General features: G+C 31.3%; 11 protein-coding genes and 1 pseudogene across 12 annotated transcripts, besides 1 other annotated feature; 8 read left to right on the plus strand and 4 right to left on the minus strand.

The window, feature by feature from the left end:
* Positions 1 to 382: 382 nt before the first annotated feature.
* On the plus strand, positions 383 to 1,801 carry TVAGG3_0644500 (nerve growth factor signaling pathway; the record flags this gene model as incomplete). Its single annotated transcript, XM_001326845.1, has 1 exon — positions 383 to 1,801. The coding sequence occupies one exon, from the start codon at positions 383 to 385 to the stop codon at positions 1,799 to 1,801; it is 1,419 nt and encodes a 472-aa protein (XP_001326880.1).
* Positions 1,802 to 2,216: 415 nt separating this feature from the next.
* TVAGG3_0644510 (palmitoyl-(protein) hydrolase protein) lies at positions 2,217 to 3,845 on the minus strand (the record flags this gene model as incomplete). The annotated part of the gene is made up of 1 exon (XM_001326846.1): positions 2,433 to 3,833. One exon carries the CDS (start codon positions 3,831 to 3,833, stop codon positions 2,433 to 2,435), a length of 1,401 nt encoding a protein of 466 aa, XP_001326881.1.
* A 23-nt stretch (positions 3,846 to 3,868) lies between these two features.
* Positions 3,869 to 4,609, plus strand: TVAGG3_0644520 (negative regulation of ER-associated ubiquitin-dependent protein catabolic process; the record flags this gene model as incomplete). The annotated part of the gene is made up of 1 exon (XM_001326847.1): positions 3,890 to 4,525. One exon carries the CDS (start codon positions 3,890 to 3,892, stop codon positions 4,523 to 4,525), a length of 636 nt encoding a protein of 211 aa, XP_001326882.1.
* A 1,965-nt stretch (positions 4,610 to 6,574) lies between these two features.
* Positions 6,575 to 7,596: a mobile genetic element.
* Positions 7,597 to 7,970: 374 nt separating this feature from the next.
* TVAGG3_0644550 (tetraspanin family) lies at positions 7,971 to 8,786 on the plus strand (the record flags this gene model as incomplete). The annotated part of the gene is made up of 1 exon (XM_001326848.2): positions 7,986 to 8,690. The coding sequence occupies one exon, from the start codon at positions 7,986 to 7,988 to the stop codon at positions 8,688 to 8,690; it is 705 nt and encodes a 234-aa protein (XP_001326883.1).
* A 50-nt stretch (positions 8,787 to 8,836) lies between these two features.
* Positions 8,837 to 11,941, plus strand: TVAGG3_0644540 (nuclear export signal receptor protein; the record flags this gene model as incomplete). Its single annotated transcript, XM_001326849.1, has 1 exon — positions 8,837 to 11,881. One exon carries the CDS (start codon positions 8,837 to 8,839, stop codon positions 11,879 to 11,881), a length of 3,045 nt encoding a protein of 1,014 aa, XP_001326884.1.
* A 275-nt stretch (positions 11,942 to 12,216) lies between these two features.
* Positions 12,217 to 13,150, minus strand: TVAGG3_0644560 (phosphoprotein phosphatase protein; the record flags this gene model as incomplete). Its single annotated transcript, XM_001326850.1, has 2 exons — positions 12,217 to 12,765; positions 12,833 to 13,150. 2 exons carry the CDS (start codon positions 13,148 to 13,150, stop codon positions 12,217 to 12,219), a joined length of 867 nt encoding a protein of 288 aa, XP_001326885.1.
* Positions 13,151 to 13,670: 520 nt separating this feature from the next.
* Positions 13,671 to 15,747, minus strand: TVAGG3_0644570 (protein ubiquitination; the record flags this gene model as incomplete). Its single annotated transcript, XM_001326851.1, has 1 exon — positions 13,763 to 15,745. The coding sequence occupies one exon, from the start codon at positions 15,743 to 15,745 to the stop codon at positions 13,763 to 13,765; it is 1,983 nt and encodes a 660-aa protein (XP_001326886.1).
* An 827-nt stretch (positions 15,748 to 16,574) lies between these two features.
* TVAGG3_0644580 (uncharacterized protein) lies at positions 16,575 to 17,282 on the plus strand (the record flags this gene model as incomplete). Its single annotated transcript, XM_001326852.1, has 1 exon — positions 16,575 to 17,282. One exon carries the CDS (start codon positions 16,575 to 16,577, stop codon positions 17,280 to 17,282), a length of 708 nt encoding a protein of 235 aa, XP_001326887.1.
* A 1,175-nt stretch (positions 17,283 to 18,457) lies between these two features.
* Positions 18,458 to 18,694, plus strand: TVAGG3_0644590 (N-acetylmuramoyl-l-alanine amidase family; the record flags this gene model as incomplete). Its single annotated transcript, XM_001326853.1, has 1 exon — positions 18,458 to 18,694. One exon carries the CDS (start codon positions 18,458 to 18,460, stop codon positions 18,692 to 18,694), a length of 237 nt encoding a protein of 78 aa, XP_001326888.1.
* A 24-nt stretch (positions 18,695 to 18,718) lies between these two features.
* Positions 18,719 to 18,934, minus strand: TVAGG3_0644600 (uncharacterized protein; the record flags this gene model as incomplete). The annotated part of the gene is made up of 1 exon (XM_001326854.1): positions 18,719 to 18,934. One exon carries the CDS (start codon positions 18,932 to 18,934, stop codon positions 18,719 to 18,721), a length of 216 nt encoding a protein of 71 aa, XP_001326889.1.
* A 69-nt stretch (positions 18,935 to 19,003) lies between these two features.
* TVAGG3_0644610 lies at positions 19,004 to 20,832 on the plus strand (annotated as a pseudogene). Its single transcript has one exon. A coding segment is annotated over exon 1 (1,829 nt).
* A 1,444-nt stretch (positions 20,833 to 22,276) lies between these two features.
* Positions 22,277 to 23,118, plus strand: TVAGG3_0644620 (phage tail repeat-like family; the record flags this gene model as incomplete). Its single annotated transcript, XM_051241392.1, has 1 exon — positions 22,277 to 23,118. A coding segment is annotated over one exon (842 nt), but the record flags the coding sequence as incomplete, so codon positions are not given.
* Between the last annotated feature and the right edge of the window lie 89 nt (positions 23,119 to 23,207).

Raw genomic sequence — 23,207 nt, forward strand, 5'->3', positions numbered from 1 at the left:
TGACTCAAATCATACATGGTTCCAATCAAAAATTTTAGCTTTTATCTCATGGAAAATTGGAGTATAAAGCATGGGTGTCGATAAAATAGAGATTTATATAAATTATGAAATTTCAATGAGTCTCATCAAAAATTGAATAACATTCAATTTAAAAGGGGTTAAAAATTGAAAATTTAGAACATACTTTATCATATGATGGGGAAATAATTGAATTCTCCATTTATTATTCTATCGGTGCACGGCGCATCATTGCACCAATATAAGCTTTTTTACAAGTAAATATTAATTAAATTTTCTTAGACTCAAGCTGATAATCAAATTGTAAATTGAAATTAATGGAATTTTTATTTTTCCAAAAAATTTGAATCGGACATCGACGCCAATGAAAACGTTCAACTTTTATTCTAGACAAGCATTTCAGAATCTTCAAGCAGATACATCAGAAGAATACACAATCAAGTTAAATGTCGGTCAAAGAAATCTTGAAGTTTCAGCAAAATTACTTCGTTCTTACAGTAGGAACGTTAAAAATGACTATAAAGAGGGAAAAAAGGAGAGAGAATATAATGTTAATGTAACAATAAGCGACAAAGCTTTTCAAATCTTACAGACATTATTAATTAAATTAGACTGTCATATTGAGATTATAGAAGATACTCTGTTAGATTTGTACAAAGTAGGTAAATGTCTTGGTATAGATGACTTCATTGAATGGTATAACCATGCATTACAATATAGAACTATTACTCTTGAAAACATTGATGAATTTATTGAATTTGTAAAAATTTCCAGATCAAACAATTCTGGCATGTATCAGTCCATAATTAACTTTATTGCTGAAAACATTTTAGATATCAGTATCGAAGATTTGAAGCGTAAATGCACAATTTGTGATATGAAGCTATCAGATAACATGGATTTCATTCAAAAAATCATAGCAAAATGTGCTCAACTTGGTCATTTTCAAGATGATGCCTATATTGATCACCTCTATGGATTTCTTCTGGAACTATTCAAAGAATCGGCTATTTTTGGTTGTTTCTTCAATAAATTTGATTACAATAAAATTAAAGCAAATCAAATGAATCAATTGTTGGATTTAGTTGGAAATAAAGAATATAAAGATTATCACAGCAAAATATTGGAAATGCAAAAGAAAAGGAATCTCTTGACTGATGAAAATCCAAAAGAATTACTTAAATCTAACATAGCATTTGAAAAATCAATTGAAATCCTCAGCAATGTGATTTTACAAAAGAATAATAAAGAAGATTCTTATCCACTTTATTTGAAAGCATATGGTCTTAAAGATGATTTCAATAGCTTATATAAATTCCTCAAAATAATGTCAATGATTAAAAATTTTTCACCAATTCGAGTTGCATGTGCAATTGGCATATCAGAGAAAACTGATAAAAATGGAAATACAATACTTTTAGTCGCATGTATTAACAATGATATTGAGCTTGCCAAAATATTGATTGAAAATAAATGCAATATGTATGCAGAAAACTCAAGTCATAACAATGCTGTATTATGTGCTGCCATATACGGAAGCATAGATGTCTATCAATTTCTTGAAAGCAATGGATTTGATATTACTCCAGTATTGCTAAAATCTTCCTTTTTCAAAGCTTGTAGAAGTGGGCAGCTCGGAATGATTAAATATCTTAAAGAAAATAAAGGTTTTAATATAGAAAAGGACGGAGAAAACTGCATTGCATTAGCAGTCATATCAGGAAAATTGGAAGTTATAAAGTATTTAATCTCAAACAATGCAAATCCCTCATTTTCATTATGAAATGATGTATTAGCATTATTGAGAGCTGCGAGTCTCGGATATCTTCAAATATTCAAGTTATTACTTCGATATTGTGGAATCAATAATAAAGATGCTAATGGAAATGACTCACTCATATATGCAATATGTAGTCGAATGTTTAATATTATTCAGTACATAAAAGATAAAAATTTGATAATTCCAAAAGAACATCACAAACAATTAGCCAAAGAAGCATTGGCTAACTGTAACAAACCCGAAGAAATAGAGATTAAGAATTGGATTGGGGAGCCCAGTATTCCACTAATTAACGAGGACCAACCAATTACTGAGCCTAAACAAAATACTGAGAACAAACATAGTACTGAAAAACATAGTGTTAATTCTCAACAAAGGAAATCACATTAAAATAATTCATTAAAAGAAAATTACAGGAAATTTACTGACGCAAAAAGTGATAAAAAATGATCTAATTTTTTTGTATGTGGGTTGAATATTTAAGTTTGTCGCATCAGCAATTTTCCGAGAGGAAAAAGAAAATCCAAATTCTTCAAAAGTAATTTAGCAATATTACTCTGCAATCCATTGGATATGTTGACGACGCAACAAGCTTAGAGTATCGAATAACAAAAGTTAAATATACTATTGTTAATTAGTCTTTCTTTTCTTGTTCAGATTTAGTTGTTTTCTTTCTAGATGAGTGATGTTTCTTTGGTTTCTCTACTGCTTCTTTGTTTGTTTCTGTTTCTGTTTCTTTTGGTTTTTCTTCTGAGTTTTCTGCTTTTTTCTTTCTAACAACTTTTTTCTTCTTTGGTTTATCTTCTGCTGGCTTTGATTCGCCTTCTTGTTTTAATGGTTCCTCTGTTTTATGATTTATTTTTTCTTCATTTTGATTATCTTCCATTTTCTCTTCCTTTTTTGTTGATCCTGATTTCTTTTTAACAACTTTCTTGGTTCTTGTCTTTCTTTCTGATTTTGGCTTCTCTTCTTTTTGTTCATCTTTCGATTTCTCTTTTTCTGGTGTTTCTTCGGCAGGAGAAACTTTCTTGTTAGCTAAAAGACTAGAAAAGCTATCAAATTGCTCATTTCCAGCTTGAAGTTTACGACATTCAGAAACTTCAAGACAATATGAATTTACATGTTCTCCAAAATGATTTAAAACAAAGGCAACACCATATCTGATCCAATCTGCAGATCTATATCCGTTATGTCCTCCTGTTAACTCCATGAAATCTTTATCTTTGTTATTATGGTTATCAAAAAGTGTTTTTCCATGAGAAAATGGGATAAAGTTATCAGATGTTGCATGCCCATATGCAGCAGGAGCTGGATTCTGTTTCACAGCTTCAAGACAATTAATTTTATCAATACTAAAATCGTTACCAAATGATGCTTGTGCGAAAAGCTTCACAGATCCAACAAGGACAGATTTAGGTATATGTTTTTGCGCGGCCAAATCTCCAAATAATTCATCAGCAGAAGAAAACGCGGAATCAATAACCATTGACTTAATAGCATCGCTTTTTGTAAGTAGTGCAGTGGCAGCGCCCATAGATCTTCCCCATAAAGCAAATTCTTTGTAACCAAAATCTTGTTCTAACATTTTAATTACAAATTCCGTATCAATGTGCTCGTAGTATCCTAATGATATCATCTTTCCATCGCTATTACCACATCCAATAAAATCAAAGCAACAAACAGCAATGTGATAAGAACAAAGATTTGGAACGAGAAATTGTCCTTCAAGTTGCGAGCTTGAAACACCATGTAAATAAATCAAACATTTTGTAATTTCTACTTCAATATCCTTGTCAAGTTTATATATTGAACCATGAATCATTTGTTTTCTTGCGTTCATTATTTTAAAAGGAGTTCTTATGTAATTTCCAACAATGTTATCTTCTTCAGTTGTTACTAAAACCTTTGGTAATTCGGCTTCATTATATCTTGTTCGAGGTGGTGAGAAAAATTCATCTATTTTCTGAGCGGTAGCACTAGCAGCTTTACTAATTGCATTTGCAGCAGAAGATAACATTTCATTCAACCCTTTCATAAAAAGAAATGTACGTAAAAAAGTGACAATAGTCGGTGCACGTTACATAAATACAAATGCAGGTCCAACTAATGTTTAAGAATCAATTCCACCAGTTCCAATTCGATGCTGGCGCTACATTAGCGAGCTTGATGTCTGAAATTGCTTCTAAATTAAACGTCCCAGTTGAATCGCAAAAAATTATCTGCAAAGGGAAATCTCTGACGGCACCGATGGAGCCGCTTGTTGATGGAATGAAGCTGCTACTAATGGCTACAAGTGCTCCACCAGTCATGAATACAAATCCGCCCCCGGCCAACACGCGGAAATACTCACTCTTTGTCCCGACAATTATAGATACACTCAAAGAGCCATATCATCAGGAAATTATTAAACTCGGACCACCTGAAGGTTATATTAAACCAAACAAATTCCAGACAACTGTTTTGCCACAGCAACTTATGTATGTTCGTGAAGGTACCGGAAAGCGCTCTATACTTTCGTTCGAATCAGATGCTCTATTTTTGCAAAATGATGATGGGACAGTTGAAAGGATTTTCTTCACAGAAATAGTTAAAACTGCCGTTCTTACAATTCCAGACTCAGATGGTAACTTCGTTGCACTAGGAATGATAACAAAGTCTGGCAACAAATGGATTTATTTCATAGCAAGTCAATATACAAACCTCATTAAGAGCTTGTTTCACTCATAACTTAGATCATATAATTTAATCATGCAAATATTTTTACGAAAATCCAAAACTTTCATATTAAAATTTAGAGAATTCAAACCTTATTTATTAAATTTTTGTTTCACTATATTTTTGCTGTTTTATAGTTGTTATTATACGGAGATTTCATTGAATATAATTAATGAAAAAATATATCTTGAAAATTTAATTTAAAATAATGTACATAAGGAAGTCAATTTGGAAAATTGTTTTCACTTTAGGAGAATATAATTTTCCATTTGGAAAATTTAAAAAGTGAGACGCGCAGGATTCGAACTTTTTTAAAAGTTGATTTAAATGAATTTTAGTGTGGAATATAAGGATAATATCATATTTAAAATAAGAATATACTAGTTTAGGTGGTATTAATTTTTTCGATAAATTTGAGAGTATGTACGTTTAGGGCATGAAAAGTGTCATTTCGCTCAGCGAAAGCTGAGCTAGCTTCGTTCTCGAAAGAATAAGGAAGGAGTGAAGGAGAATGATACAGAAGTTGACACATTCATATCATTTCAACAAATTTTGATCAAATTGAAATTCAATAAAATTCAATTCATATCCTTCAGTCAGTACATTGATATCCTTCTGCATCACAATGATAACTCGGGCATCAATAGTTCTACAACTAACTCAGAAAAAACAAGATTATTACTTCCTGCTTACAGCTTTTAAAAAGTTTCGATGATAAAAATCACTCTACTCTCGTTTATCGACATATGGTGATAGTAGGTAAACATATTCTTATCGATATTAATAAAAATATTTGTACGAAAATCTTATCCAATTAGAGAGTTATTCATAAAGTATATGATAATTATAATTACTTTATCTTTGTTTTATCTTTGAATAAACAATTTAATTTAAATTGCATAATATTTTTTGGTTGAAAGACAGGAAACTTAGTTGAGTTTGTATTATTTTTATCGTTTAATTCATTGTATATGTGAGTGATCCAGATATTTAAGATATTTAGAAAAAAAATTATTAATTTGATTAACAAATTTAATCAAAATAGCAAAAATCTATTTGATAGCTGTAAACAAACAATAATTTTTATTTCAAGCAAAATCACTTATTTTCATCTAAACGTATAAAATTGTCAATTTTATGAAAATAAATTGAAAATCTCATGAAATGTAAAGGAGAGTAATATTTTTCAATTTTCTTTTTTTCTTTGTCTCAAATATTTTCTGTTGGGAATTTTCTTGTTATCAAAAAATAATTTTAATATTTGTTTATTTCATTACATACAATAAAATTTTCAAAACTCTATTTCTTCTCAAGAAAATTTTTTCCTTCATATGAAGAAACATTTTGTTCTCCATTTGATACTGAGTCTAAATCTCGATTTTTGAATTTTCTTCTTTCCAAATTTCTTTTTTCCAAATTAGAAGTTTAATTCAAATTTTCAATAGTTTATATATTTTCTCAAACCGTCTCAGATTTTCTCACTTTTTAGGGATTTTCTCTCAAAATATACAAAAATAGTAATATCAATACATGTGTCTAATATACTTTAAAACCATCGTGACAAAATTCAAAAACGAAGAGTTCTTCTCTCCAAATTTTTTTCAAAATCAAAAAAATGAGATAAAAAAGTACGTTTGGAAAATTCATTTTTAGCATTTTAGGAATTTTCTCACTTTTCTTCCAAATTGACATCCTTAATGTACACCATAGTAATAGATATACAGCTTACGCTCGTGGTCTCAATTGAGGAAATTTAAGTTTCAACATTTGATATATGGGTATAGAAACATAATTTATTGAGGGTTTAACTTTACATATTCTATATGAGTTAAACAAATGAAAAAAAACTTGATTTTTTTGGTTAATAATCTTGAAAATTTTTAAAAGTTGAATCTTCCTTTATAATTAGTTTGGATGACTCAAGCTGGAAAGACCTGGTGATAATTGCATTTTAAATAGCCTTTTCCAATTTAAAACCTTCTGCAAAATTTTACCGATAAATCTGGGAAAAAGAAAATATCTGTGTTTTCAAATGTAAAATGCGTTCGTCGAAAATTTAGGGAGTAGGGGTAATTTTAGCTAAAAGTGACACACCCGTGAAGGGTGTGATTACCGATCGGTAATTTCGACAGTTTAGAATTTAAAATTTTTTATGGAACTGTTGCGAGTTTCATAAAGAATTTAAGGAATATAAGCAAAGATTTGAATCAAAATCTTAGACCTAAGCCGCTCGATTCGCTCGCGGCTTCCGCGAATTACAGATCAGCAAAGATTTGAATCAAAATCTTCGAACTAAGCCGATCGCTTCGCTCGCGGCTTTCTTTATTATTTTAAATTTGCATATTTCCATCAAAAGTTCATAAGGTAAAAAATTTCGTTTATTTTTACTAAGAAAAAAAAGGTTTTTGATAATAAATTTATTTTATTTCGAAAAAGTAGCAATAATCGTAAAAGGGTATTGATAGGCTTGCTAAAGTAACTAATTTTAGCTGTCAAATACTTTTGTATTTTGAAGTAAATTAGTATAAATTTGTTTTTACTTTTATTTCGAAAAAGTAGCAATAATCGTAAAAGGGTATTGATAGGCTTGCTAAAGTAACTAATTTTAGCTGTCAAATACTTTTGTATTTTGAAGTAAATTAGTATAAATTTGTTTTTACTTTTATTTCGAAAAAGTAACAATAATCGTAAAAGGGGATTGATAGGCTTGCTAAAGTAACTAATTTTAGCTGTCAAATACTTTTGTATTTTGAAGTAAATTAGTATAAATTTGTTTTTACTTTTATTTCGAAAAAGTAACAATAATCGTAAAAGGGTATTGATAGGCTTGCTAAAGTAACTAATTTTAGCTGTCAAATACTTTTGTATTTTGAAGTAAATTAGTATAAATTTGATATTATTTTAACTCCCTTTGAAAACCTCAATTTTCCATACAGAGGGAACGGGAATAGCATCCAATATTCCCTGAGAATGGTTGCGCATTCTCAGTTCCCTCTATATTTCGAACGAAGCTCTCATCGGTCTTTTTTTTAATACTAAACGTTTTTTCTCCCTGTCACTTTTAGCTAAAATTTGGGTTTGCCAAATTTAGGTTCATTCATAAAATTGAATTCTTTTTCACCGTTAGGGCCATTCCAATTGCTCTCTCAAATCTTTTCAAAGTCTGATTTTCTTTATTTCAAGTGAGCATGATGCACTCTAATTATTAGTCTCAAACCCTTTCAAGGTTAAAAATTGACTGTGCTCTCAATTCCGTTGCAAATTGAAAGAAATTAACGATATTCTTGCAAAATAAAGTTGTATGATTATCGATTTATATTATAATTATTAAAAATTTGATTTGAAAAGTTTGGTTCTTATTTTATGATTTTGCCATAATTATTAATATAATGAATAAATAAATAAATCTAGTTTTGTTGATATAAAAAGAGTACGTTTTTAAATTTTGTCATGGGGGTTTTATTTCATTTTTATGGCGCTTAACGGAAAGTGCTTGAGGTGGGTAATCATCATTATCAACATCTTAATCGTTATTGCTGCTGTCATAGCATGCGCAGTCGTCTACACACGTATTGGTAAGACAAGCGGAACAACCGAATACTATAAATTGTTCAAAGATTCCACCGCCCTTTATCCATTCTTTGCCATTCTTGCTGTCTGTGCTGCAGTTTGCATTATTGGTGTCTTCCTTATTTGCTGCGAGAACCGCTGCTGGGCAATTTTCTACGTTGTTTGTCTTTTCCTTGTTCTCATTGTCGAAATCATCATTCTCATCTGTATGTTTTTACTCACAAATGTCGTCATGGACTTTGCTGAAACAAAGTGGAACAAGGGTGTTACTGATAAAGGTATGGAGAACGTTACAAGAAATATTGAAATTCTCCTCGAGTGCTGCTCATTCAACCAGCCAACTGTAAGCGAAACAGTTAGATGCCTTGCAGACACATCATCTCCATACAACAAAGAAACAGATGTTGCTAAAGCCAGTACAACAGGCTGCTACGATGCTATCAAGGGCAAAGTTAAGAAGAATATGTATGGCCTGGCTGCTGCCGCTATTGTTATCATTGTCTTCGAATTGGCTCTTATTGTTATTTCCTGCATGTACGCTTGCTGCTACATTAACAAGAAGGTTGCTGCCGATGCTGATATCACAGGCCAAACACCACAACCATAAACATGTCAACTTCTATTTTTTATTTCAAATTATTGATTAATTATTTGATTTAAAAGATCTTCATGTTTAATTGAATTTATTTGAAGCTTTTAAATATTTTAATTTGATAATAACATCTAATCCTTAATTTTAGTCAAAATAAAGAAATGGAAGAACTTGGAATCGAAGGAACAGAAATTTCGATCGAAACATTCGATCAAGTTGCAAATCTTGCTTTTGGTACTCCTCCAAATCAGGATGCTCTCAATGCAATAAATGCTTTCTCTGAGAGAAATGATATTATGAATTTTCTGATTCCTTTGATTGAAAGTCAATGCTCTAGCCATGCAAAATTTGCTGCATTTGCAGCACTAAAGCAAAACATAACGAAAAATTGGGATTTTTTAGAAGATGTAGATAGAATTCCATATAAACAGTTTATAATTACTAAAATTGGTCAATATTTCATGGATGGCACCAACTCTCAGTCATTGTTAAATATAGCAAATAGCGTTTTGATTTCAATTCTTGAAGAAGATTGGCCAATTGGCTGGCCTGACTTCATTGATCAAATTCTCGAAATACAAAATGAAAATGTACCATTGTTCGATAACTACCTTTCAATTTTCCGTAATGTAATTGAAGATGTTTCTAAAATGGCATTATCAAACATATCTTCTGCTAAAATTACAAATATTTCAAATGGTATACCAAAAGCATTTATGCAAATTGCTCCTACACTTACTACGATCAATACAGAAACAGAACCAAAATATATCGAGTCAACTTTTAAATTTTTAGATGCAATCATGCCATTAGTTGATCCTTTACAACTTCTAGATTCGCCTATATTCAATATGTGCGTCGAAGGTCTAATAACATTTAATTCAAATTTAATGTATTTACTTTCAATATTTACGTCGATTACAAACTCCGCCTATAGAATTCCAATGTATCGTGATACAGTTAGTGCAAAAATTTTTGTTAAAATAATAGAAGCTTTAATTTATGGATCTCCAAACAATAGCGCTTATATAGATTGGACCCAGTTCGGATTAGATGTGATACAGAAGATAATTAACTGTTTTGACGCAATGATGACGAAATTCAGAATTCAAATCGAGACTGAAGACACGAATTCCCTTCAAACTGTGCTTTTATGGATTATCCAGATGATTGATGTTCATGACGACCCTCAAGTTCAGAAGTATGGCTTTGAATTTTGGTCAAATATTCTTTTGGAACTTTACAAAGAGAAACAGCATCAGAGCGTATCAAAATTCGGACTTTATCAGAACTGTGTTGATTTGATACCCCTGATTCTTCTTAAAATAGTCAAACCTTATGAGATATTTTACGGAGAAGACACATTTAACAAAGTAATGGTCAAAGACCTTGAAGATTCTGATAGTGCTTATGCTGCTCAACGCCAATGCCTCATTTATCTTATCAATCTTGATCCACAAGTCGTTTTCGACAAAATTAATGAATTATTCCAGAATACTTTTAGCGGAACTATGGATATTACAGCATTCCAACGCTTGTGCTGGATCATGGCGGCCATAGCAAACGCATTACCTGAGGATAGCGATGAAGGATTCACAAAAGACGTTTTTACAACGATGTTTTGGTATTTTTACGGAGAAGCGAGTGATGAAATCAAAGCCGCATTCGCGAATGAATACATGTACATGATTTCAAAGAGTACAAGAGTTCTTTCGAAAAATTACGAACTTTTTGAACAAATAACAAAGTTTGTGATTGATATGATGTCCCAAGATTTCGACCTTGAAGTCATAGCTATGGGCGTCTTCTGTTTTAGGTCTCTTTCTCAAGAATGTATGAAAAAATTTATTGATCCAAGAGAAGGAAGCGTTTACATCGAACAAATACTTCAGAATATTGATTCAATGATTCCGAACTTGGAAAGATTCGCAATTGTACCTTTCTTTGAGTGTCTTGCGAAAATTATTAAAAATGTTTACATTATTGAGACAAGACAAACACTTCTTGCGATGCTTTACACCCCATTGATTCAACAGTGGAACCAGAGTATCACAGATCTCAGTTCTGTTCAGCTTGACCAAGCAAATTATATTATTTTCCTGTTGAAGTGCTTCTCATCGCTATTTGGAGGTGCTGGACCTATTTCTCAGCCTGCAATTGAAGAGATCTACGAGTCAGTTATCTCTGTTTATGATACTTTCCTCAGATTTAATATTGAAAACGACGGAATGTTCCCTTGGATGAAAACTATCATGCAAAGTTGCATCAACGCGATCGAATCTTTTGCTATATCAATAGAGAAAGGATCAGAACTCAGTACTTCTTTCGCTGCTTATTGTGCTGTGAATTTTGCAACGACTTATAATGAATCAACGCCACAACAGAGGGTTTGTGATATTCCTCTCATGTTTGGAGTACTTGTCGCTGCCGGAGGAGTCTCTTTTTCTTTCGAACAATTAGATAATTTGACTGCCAACATATTTTATCCTACATACTTGATGATACAAGAGAACCAGCAGGATTTCTTGGCGTTTAGGAAGCCTCTGATCAAATATATCCGTGGTTTAATTTACGGAAATATTAATTACATTTACCAGCTTGATTCCGATCAAAAAGATGTGATTGTTAATGCTACTTTCCATCTTGCAAACTCCCCTTACCATGATATTGCTGTTGATGCCGTTAAACTTTATTCAGATTTCATAGATCAGAAAACTATATCAGTTTTCAAGCCAGAAGAAAAGAATAATTATCTTGCATGGATATGCCAAGTTGCATTAGTTCACTTATCCAAGCTTTTGTCAGACATGATCCATAAATTTATGTTTGATGAAATTGGAGCGGTGATAAAAGCTTATTTCTCTATTCCTGTTTTGATGAGAAACTCACAAGTGATTACTCAATGCCTCCATGAACTGTTCCCTGAACAAAATCCACAAGCACTGAATGATGTTGTTCAAAATCTGATTTCGAAAGTTGCTGTGAAAGAAGAGTTCCACACTGGTCTGAGAGATTTGATGATTTCGTTAGAAAAACTCAGTGAAAATGATGTCCTTTTCAGAAAGAATGTGGCTGATCAAATGAGGAAATCAAAGGAAGAAGAAAAGAGACATGTTCCTGGAATGCTGACTTCGATGTTCTCTACTGCTCAACGTGAAAATGCAATCGAGAATGTTAACTTTGGCCTCGCTAATCTATCTATTTAATTCTTTTATTTGTAATAAAAAAAATCATGCTATTTTTATATCGAAAATCTTACTATCAGCAATTAATAATATTGAACTATACGCATCTAATGACAAAAGACTGGACAATGTAACCTTTAAATTTCAGAATAGACGAATGTTATATGATGGAATATTAGATGCATACTCTAGCTAAACATCTTAATTAAAGAACGATATTTAAAGTGTAAAAGGAAAAGAAATCTCATAAAGATACTTTCCAATAGTTTCATTTCTATATTAATAACAAACACATAGAAAATTTATTCCAATACGATAAAAAAATAAACAACAAATAAAAAAAATTAAGAATCCTTTTAAACTAAGAAAGTGTAAACATCATCGGCATCAGTATGCTGAAGTAGTTCTGTTGCTATCTGCATCAGCTCTGTATCTTTAGGATCATCCATCCAAGTAGTTATTGGGATTGCATTGTATGGATGTAGAAGATACGACATCGGAGAGTTGTCTATTATAATTAATTTCTTGAGATTTCGATTAAGAAGACCTAAATCTTTGACTGTAGCTCCATTTAAATCAGAACAAGATTCTCTATATAGTTTATACTTGACAAGGTGTTTTGGATCGATTTGTTCAATGCAGTAATCAGCATAATCTTTGTTTGATGCTGTAAAAACGATTAGTTCGAATTTTTCTCCTAATGAAGTTATAAATTCTTCAGCATGAGGCCTAATAAGCACGCTAACAGGAATTGGAGCTGGTACTGCATTCAATAAGAAAGTAAAATTAGCATTTTGTATAGGAACAAATGATGAATGAATTAAGGTTTCATCTAAATCGAGAATAAGCGATATTTTTGAAGGATCTTTTGGTGGTGGAAGTAATTCTTTACAATTATGTTCTAACTGTGTGTTAGTAAAATTTATAAAAATTATTTGCCATATTTTTCAATATGGCAAATCGAAAACATACTGAGTAAGCTGACTGAGCAGTCTCGCGTCTTGGCACAACAGGTTGTGCTCGACAACATGAGGATGACGAAGATTTTTGCTTTTTTGCCTTTAATTCTTCAGCACTTTGGTAATTTTTCATTGAAAAACTAGAGTTATTGCCAGAATCAAACGAAGAATTATCTGCTGACTTTGCTTTTTTATTATTTGCTGCAATTACTAAAAATGCTTCTTGTTCAAGCATTTGGATAGATTCAGGATCAAGAGATTTGCCACGTGACAATTTTGAGCCGGTTGTTGCTTCTTTATAAACAGCGCTTGAACTTGAAACTCTTTGCATAGAAATTTTGAAAAAAACGAGAAAGTTTTGACATCCATAAAATGAAATCAATTGCATCATTATATTAATATATCATAATACATTTGATTGTAACAACCAAATCAAAACCTGTAACGGATTTTATAGTCAAACCTAGCAATTTCGCAGTTCTCTTAATGCTAAATTGTTCCAAATAACCACCTTATTAAGTTTATCATTCGATAATTTGGATTTAACATTAGATAAAAGATGAAATTTGTTGTTTACTGTTTTGTAGATATCTAATGCAATGATTATGATAGAAAGTAAGTTTAAATATTGCTTTTATATACGAAGTTTTCCAAAAGCGATTTCTGATTTTGATGAATAAAGTAAAATACCAATCACTAGTTCACTATCTTAATTTGTTCCAACAAGTCAATGGCTTGAAGTATTATTGAGGTTTCTCTATATTTTAAAAATAATTTTTCATTTCTCTGTGTAAAACAGCAATTATGGAGAGAAAATTAGTTTGGGAAAAAAGTCAAAAAATTCGAAGTATAAAGGAAAGATCTTTATGTTTAAAAAAAAGTATATAAAAATAATAATCGCATTTTTTCCGTAATAAATAATTATCTTTGATATCTAATTGTATTATTCCTCTGTACTCTGAAGAACCATAACGACATTTGAGCACTGGTTATCAATTGCGTGTTGCAAAGCTGTTCTTCCGCTTTTATCCACAATTTTGCTGTCTGCGCCACTCTGGAGCAACAGTTCGACAACACTTGAAGCGTTATTTTGAGCTGCGATCATCATAGGAGTTAATCCTTCTTCATTCACGGCGTTGATGTTTGCTTTCAAGGAAATAAGCTGCTTGACGACAACTACGTTATCATAGCTAGCAGTGTACATGATTGGTGTCCATCCTTTCGCATCTCTGACTTCGATATCTGCTTTTCCGTTTTCCACGAGAACTTTGATGGAATCGGCACCATTACCCTCACAAGCGTAGTTTAGTGCTGTTTTTCCTTCCTCATCCTTGAGATTTACGTCAGCTTTGTTTTCAATAAGAATCTTCACGATTTCGAAGCTGTTGTAGAGGCAAGCGATCATCAGAGCTGACTTCTTCTCTTTGTTGACGATGTTGATGTCGGCATTCTCGTCCAAAATGTAATGAACAAGATCTTCATTATTTTCGCGACAAGAAACCATCAAAAGAGTGTTTCCTTCTGGATCCGTGGCGTTGAAGTCTCCACCGCTTTCCAATAAGTAGAAAGCGATACTTGTAAGTCCATCTTCGACAATTGAGTGAATTATCGGAACTCCTTTATTATTTGTATCGTTTACGTTGGCCTTGACTTCAATTAACTCTTTAACGAGTGTTTGGTCGTTGGCTTTGCACGCGTGGTACAATGCTGAGTGCCCTTTGTTATCTTTAAGGGAAATGTCAGCTCCTGCATCGATTATAGCTGTTGCTACTTCAGGGCAATCACGAATTGCATGCATTAAAGCGGTTTTCCCGGCTTTATCTTGGAAATTAAGATTAACTTTTGAATCTATCAAATATTTAGAGATAACTCTATTACCTGTGATGCAAGAAACGATCAATGGTGAATATCCATCGTTATCTTGGATGTTTAGCTCTGCTTTGTTCTCAACAAGGATTTTTACGATGCTTAGATAAGATCTGTCGTGGATACATGCACCGAAAAGGGCTGTTCTGTTCTCAGGGTCTTTGAGATTGACGTCTGCTTTGTTCTCAACTAAAAGAGAGATGATCATTTCTAATCCAAGATCACATGCAACCATAAGAGGGGTTCTGGAGTTCATGTCGCGCATGTTAACGTCTCCATTGAAGACTTGGTCGTAAATAAACTTGAAATTGTAAGACTGGAAGCAGTTTGGCCAAGCAAATCGTAAATTTTTGTTCTTTTGGAGTTTTTCGATACCGGAATAGAAATGAGATTCAATAGCGTTGATAAAGCAATCGTCGTTCACTTCAAACATCTCTTCCAAAATGTCAATAATTTCTTGACGGCCGCCTTCGTAAGCGTATTGGAGCGTTCTGTGTGTAACAATAGCGTTGTTATCGTGTAAGAACTTGAAACAATTCAATGCTCCAAATTGGGCTGCCACATCAATAACTCTGATATTATCGATGATCTGATCAAAATCGAAGTCAGATGTTTCGCAAATTTGTTGGATAAGGTCAACTTTGTCCCAAAGAATGATGTATTGTATTGAATCCTCTTCGTAAATTTGGAAGATTTGTTCTTCTTCCATTTCAGAGTAAATTTGGTTATATTTTCCATTAATTATTTCTGCCATGCATAAGAGAGCCTGTAATTGTGCGCTATGCTTGCATTTATACTTTGATTCAACGAAATCTCTGTTTTCTGAGAATTCGAGACAGAAATTATAGATTGATTTGAGTTTCTTTGGACGTTTGAGTGCAATGTAATCTGCAATATCAAGGACTGCAGTGTCTGCCAGGTGACCTGAATCGACTATTTTATTAATTTTAGTGACAAGTTGTTTTATATTGCTATCTGTGATTTCCCACATCTCTTCTATTGTGTCACATAAATCTTTGAACTCAGGAAGTGTGATTTTACCATTAGATAAGCTTCTCATCTTGAAATTATAAAATTTTACCCCTCTTTGGAAGGGCAATTTATCAATTGTATGCTGTGATCTGAATAAAACATTGTTCAAGTCGTACTTTTAAAATAGCATGAAAAGATGGTTTTATTAGCAAATGAAATTTTGGTTGATCTGAATTTTTAAAAATTCTGATGCTCTACTTTAACTCCATGCACATGTATTATATTTGTTTGATGAATTTGATAATTTCACTGCAGTTTAAAAAGGATTTCGAATTGGCAAATTTTCTGAAAGTCAAATATTTAATTGAGTGAATAGCCTTGATAAGAAATAGTGATGCATTCTTTCTAATCAGAAATAAACTGCATTGAACTGAATCGAATTCAATAGTTTAATTAAGTACTGTTGGTTTCCTTCGAGAGTGATTATGACTCCTTTCTTCTTTGCTATTTCAACAACTTTATAGAAATATCTTGGGTGGACACTTAAAGAGTTTCCCATGTAGAAAAATGAATTCTGATGTGCTTCACAAAGTTGAGATTTTGAATTCAAAAGTATAATATTATTAACAGTGGTTAGTTCTAATTCTATATTTACTAAATCTCATATCTCAAAGAAAACAAAAATGAAACAAAATATCATAAAAATCGAATTCTGGTTGGGAAAATAATTGGAAAGTATGTCACGGGTTTAGTTGATCGGAAATGCTCATTTTTAATTCAATCTAGTTTTTGATAAGATTTTGATGAAAATTTTTCGAAACATTGAAAAACACTTCATTGTAGTGAGATCAATTAAAATAAAATGATATGCAAATTTCAGTGCGCAATCATCCTATCGGTTTTGACATGAAAATTTCATGCAACAACTATACGTGATCACATTAATTATTGATTTGATTAAAGCAATATTCAATTGCATCCTTCCTCAATCAAAGAATTACAAAGGTAATGTAGATGAGCCAGTAAATCACGAAGTTAAGCAAAAGTATTCATATCCAACTAAGTTTCCAAAATGGGCAGAACCAGTAACAGAACTATTTCTTGGAAGAACCAAAAACTCCATTAAATTTAGCCCAAATTGCAAACTGTTTCGATTTCTTCGATCTCAATATCCCGATAATATCGGAACAGCACAGCATCCCAATGGTCCGTTTATGCTCAAAGGCTGCAACTTGTTTATGTACAAAAATCTTCTATATCTTAACAAATTTGTTAAGCTGAATGATGATGAAATTAGGCTTTTGGGAAAGTATGCAATCAAAGACGTCGTTGATACTTTGAATGCTGGTCATTATACGGTTTGGTGTAGCATCCTCAATTGCACTGCATTTCTTGTAGGTGGAGTCATATACAGATATGCGAAACTTGTAGGCGCAGAAGAAGAAGTAATTGAAGAGATCAAAACATTTGCAAAATGCTTCAGAATGCATGATGATTTTGTTATATATCCATATGACAATTTCCTAACTTTCAATTATTCAGATGGTACGCAAAGAAAAATTCTTCATCTGGATCCAGATATGCCTCCATTGGAAATTGTCTATGATGATCCTGTTTTTGAATAAAAATTTGTTTTTTCAATTAAGAAATCAAAACGAACTGAGCGTTTATAAAGGATATTTTTCCCTTTTGAGTCTATATGGAAAAGGGATATTTAATGTACTACCTGACGATATAGGAGATCAATTTAAACAATGGCAATTCTTGCATTCGTGAACTTAGATTAAACTTACTATATTGAGGGATAATTTGATTGAATATTGATAAGATCCAGCTAGTTTTAGGAGCGACGTAGAGCATAAGTTTTTTGCAATTTTCAACTATTTGAAGTGGGAATGAAATGCCTTTTGATAAATGTTAAGGGGTTGCACCTCAATACCTTATGTTCTAATTAGAAAGACCCCATATTTGTGGATTAATCATTAGTAGTATATGTGGAAGGGTTGTGTGACTTTTTTTGTAAACGTAAGAATTCATACAATATTGAACGATTTTGTATCATTTTTTCTAACATATGAAGTAAAAAATGTATGATTCTTACAGTTTTTATTCTTACGTTTTTGAATAAATCAAGATTTAAAAAATTTTCAAATCGTAAGACATTTACACTCAGCCCATACTAAACGTATTAAAAAAATTAACATTAATTTTAAAAGAATTTATTTTTTATCTTTAATGAAAGAAGCTATATATAGATGATGTTAGATATTCCACGATTAATTAAACATTGTTTAAATCCTGAATGGGTTAAACTTCAATTTAAAAATAAAAGAATTTGACGAGTTCAACATTGAACTTTAAGAAACTAATGATTATTTGAATTTATGAAATCAATAATTTGATTTATTCGCTCTTCAATAATTTCTATTCTTTTTGTTAAATCATCAATTTTCATTAATGAGGTGATTCTTGATTGAGGAATAGATTTCAAACTAATCACCCCTTTTATTTTTGAAATTTTGAATCCATCAACTTTAAACATTTTATTCAATTTACATGTTGTCAATTCTTCAAATAATTTTTTATTATTAGCATAATAGTCATTAAATTCTTCAACAGATGAAAAAATTTTTGTTTCAGTAATTGGTTTAACAACGTTTATTTTTTGTTGAACATTTCCACTTTCATTTATTTCTTCCTCCTCTGTTTCATTTATTTTTAAAATTGGTTTCATTTATCATTAAATAAAAATTAGAATATAAGTGATGAAATATATTTTTTAATTAATATTAAATCAGAAATGGCGGCAGGATTCTTTAAAAAATTATGGGATGGAATTAAGAAAGCTGTGGGTTGGGTTTATAAAAAGGTTATTAAACCTGTTGCAAACTTTTTGGCACCAGTAGCGAAAACGGCAGGAACTATCATAGGTGGAGTATTAGGTACAAAAGCAGGTAATCCAGCGATGGGAGCACAAGCAGGTAACGCAATTGGTGGAATTGCTGAAGGAATACTTAATAAAATAGGAGGTAAATAGTGGAAAAATAAATAAATATTATTTTTATCTTAGTATCGGTTGTAGTCTTTGATAAACTTTTTCTCCTTTATTTAATATTTCTCTTATTGGGGCAGCTTTTGGCGTTATTGATTCAGCATTGTCACTAATTGCTTCTTTATTCTTAAATATCCAATTTGCTCCTTTCTTCATTGTTTCCCAAACTTTATGCGCTCCTCTTTTTACTTTATCCCACAGTTTCTTAAATATACCTGCAGCCATAGTTGATTATTTCATTAAAATTAAAAATTCATTTTCATCTTTTAATTTTGATTTTTTATTTAATAATAAATGACGACTAACTATTTGGTGCCAAACACTAAACCGATTAATGGAAATGTGTTTCATTCATTCGAAAAGATAAATGAAATATTCGCAAAGAATGACGGTAGAAGATATTATAGAGAACTTGAAAGTTCATGCTATGACTCTGATACTCCATATTTTGATGATAAACAAACTCATTTAAGAATTACAAATCCAGCTCATGATGTGAACCAATTAGGTGACACATATATTAAACGCAAAGTTAAAGCAACTCTTGTTTCAAATAAAGCTTTCACATGTGATGCCGCTTTTAAATGCATGCGTTTATTCGTTGGTTACAAATCATCAAATCAAAGCTTTAAACAATTAGAAGTAGAAACTGAAAGAGGTGATGCCGGTTATCTTCAGATGGAATGCGCCCGTGAATCTTTCGCATTTGCAACATATAAACCAAAATCAGAAAGGAAAGTTAAAAAGTTTGTTCATTCGTTATATAATAATGTTCAAAAATATGATAACTCAGTATGTGGTAAATATATTGACCCTTCAGAAGTTTTCAAGAAAGCAAATGAAGAAGTTGATATCACTTTTGATATGATTATTCCGGTAAATGATTTGTTAGCATTTCAGGCGTTCGATGATTATCCTAAATCATTTGGTGATATCATTCTTAAATATTATGTTTTCAGGGATACTTTAGTATTTTGTCAGGTTGACCCGTTAAGAGTTGCTGATTTACAAAATTACGTTTATGAAAAGATAACTGATGAAAATTATGAAAAGAGTATGAATCATGTTTATAAATATGATCGCAAATTCCAACAAATCGGACTTCCTGCCAAATTAATTACAAGCTTAGCTGCTACATCTGCTGACGCAACAGTTGATGACGTTATTATTTCATGCACAAAGATGGAAGTTTTAGAGGATAAATGCATTACACCAGGATACGGTTTAATTGAAGAATCAGTTAAAGCAATACCACGTTTATTCAGTAAGGAAGATCCATTCATGATTCCAGCTCAACATATTGACGTTCGTTCACTAAATGGAGGTTGCATCACTCCTGAAGGTATCAGCTCAGATTTCTCATACGCTCTTCATAATGTTACAGATGTTGTGTTAACATTTCCGAAGAATGCAATGCAAAGAACGGTTTTAGAAAATCCAATGCTTCGAGGTCTTCAGGTCACTATAGATTCCAGAAACTTCCCCGATCAAGCGATGACCACAGTGGGCGACATATTCTTTACACGTATGCTTCAAGCTTCTGATTTAGATGGAGTGAATGAATGCACGGAAGAATACGAGGACTCATTAACTAGACCACTGAATGATGATAATGGTGCAACTCAACCAAATTTATTAACTCGTGACTTACCGAAGAATGAAGAGAATGGAGACCCAATCATTTTATCTGAACCTGGTAAAGAACCTGTTGAAATTCCCACTTATCCAACATACCCCCCACCTCCTGATAACCCATATAAAATAGACATTAATTCTGAATTAATGAAAATTTACCGTGATATAATAATTAATAATTATGATTCAATAATAAATTTAATTGATCAATCTGGTTTAATTATTTTACCTTATGAATCATTAATTCACATTATCGCCATTCTTTGTGATGTTCAAGATTCAGACGTTAAGATTCAATTTTTCATAGATGATGAGGTTTCATGCTGCGGAACAGTTGCAAAAATAAATCCTATAAAGGATATTAGCACAATTAAGATATCAAAGAACGGAACAACAACTGAACTTCATTTAACATATAATGATATTTATATAAAATAGTTGATGAATATAAAATATCACTTGAAAAATTCTTTGTTAAGGCCATTTAATATTCAAGCATTAACATTATTGAATAATAATCCTTTGAATCATAATCAATAATAATTGACCTTTCACCAGTTTCTATCGTTTGTTTTATTTCTTTTTGTTCCCCACTATCTGGATCGGTCATTGTAATTGTTTTTGTTATAGTATCAGCTTTATCTTTAACTTCAATCTTTTTTCCATCAGGATATTTAAACCAAAATTCCAAAAATTCGATATTGTCAATCTGTTCATATTTTAATCTATCAATTACATTTTTAATACCATCTGAAAATCTTATGAAATGGTCATTATATGGGTTTGATTGAACTAAATTTGAATGAAGTGAAATATAACCCGATGATGAATATGACATTGACTCATATTTTCTGAAAACACTAAAATTTATAACATGAATGAATTTCTTATTCGTTGAATTTATGAATTCTTGAGGTAATCTTATCCTAGTTTTATTTATCACTGGAAAATAACGCTTTACCATATTTTTAATCGTAATAAAAATGTCAATTATCAATATTATTTCGAATAATAACTGTGAATTAAATTTAACAGTTAGCGGAATTTATAATGTTACTCTCGTTTCTGTGAGTGGTAAATTTAATCCCATTCTTTTAGACCCTTCAGATTATATATCATTTATTAAAGATGACCATGAAAAAACGTATGATATGTATATAAATAATGTGATAACGAAATGGGATATTAACATGATTTTAAGTTATTTAAATGAATCATTTATCGTATGGTATGAAGAAAATTTTAAATCAAAACCTGATAAACTTTTTGAACTTGATGAAATAAATAACCTTATTAAATTCCCGCTGAAAATTAAATTTTTGTACTCCTCATTTTCGTTCATTGTTGGGGATATTAAATTTTGAAAAAGATGTTGGGGATGTTTTGTATTCTGACACTGGTTCCAATTTCATTTTAATCAAATGTGATAAAGTTAATACCCCAATGAGATTTTCACATCAAACATTAGACCCTAACTCTTACCCATCAATACAAAACATTTTATCCATCAACTTAAACATATTTTCTTTATCATATCCGTTTCAATTATCTGGGAATTCATTTATTCTTCATTCAAAAGATTTATCAAATATTAAATTTAGAGTAACTGACCTATTTGATTGTGATTTAGAATTCATGAATGAAATATTATGGCAATTTCAAATAGAGAAAATAGGTGATGAGATAACAGATTAAATATTTATTTTTAAATCATAATAAATGATTAAACAACAGCAACCACAACAACTTAAGGCACAAAGCACCCAGGTCCCTCAGACCATTACATACGCCATATATGCATATAATTCAAAGACGGCAGAACAAACGCAAAGGTTGAAATATGGAGATTTGGAGATAGTATTGAAAAATGAACATTTCGAATTCGTTTGCAAAGGTGGTGCAGTGATATCAAATATAAAAGAAATTTTATTTATGAATTCAAAAATTAAAGGAATAACGGATGATATAACATCAATTCCACCAGAAGAACAAAGATATTACGCATTAAATGCATTTCCTAAAGTTTTGAAGATTGGAAGATTTAATTTAAATGAGGAATTCATAAAAGGTTTCCTAAATGACATAATGAAGAAAGCAGATAAGGAATGTGTTGCTGCTGCGTTAGAGAAGAAAGCGGATAAGGAATATGTTAACGAAAAAGATAATGAAATTAAAGAAAGTGTTGAATGGTATCATGAATGGACATCAAAGATTTTAAAAACTAAAGCTGATACAGGATGGGTTTCAGGATGTTTAGACCTTAAAGCGGATAAAACATATGTGGATGAAAAAGATAATGAAATTAAAGAAATGGTTAAATGGTATCATGAATGGACATCAAAGATTTTAAAAACTAAAGCTGATACAGGATGGGTTTCAGGATGTTTAGACCTTAAAGCGGATAAAACATATGTTAATGATGAGTTAGGGAAGAAAGCAGATAAGGAATATGTTAACGAAATATACCAAAGTTTGATAGGAACAAAAAATATTGAAACTATTGTTGGCGACTTTTCTGTCAATGAAGAAAATAAATATTTTAGATGGGAGTTTGTACACTCCTTAAGAAATGGTATACGGTATAAACTCATTCCGAAAAATAACAATGAAATGTATGTAAGTTATAAAAAGAATGATGGCACACAAGTTAAAGTTCCATTAGACAACAACTGTTACTTAAACTTATATGGAGACGAACAAAAGAAATATTTAAGAGTTTATGAAATGGTAGATATGACATTGCCTGACCCAGCTCCAGCACCATATTATTATGACTATGGAGATGATGTCAGAACACCACATGTAGATGAACAAAAGTTAACATTATATTTAGATTATTATAGATATAAAAGATATAATGCAA

The sequence above is a fragment of the Trichomonas vaginalis genome, chromosome III (assembly GCF_026262505.1).
Source record: "Trichomonas vaginalis G3 chromosome III, whole genome shotgun sequence".
In the NCBI taxonomy this organism is placed as follows: domain Eukaryota; phylum Parabasalia; order Trichomonadida; family Trichomonadidae; genus Trichomonas; species Trichomonas vaginalis.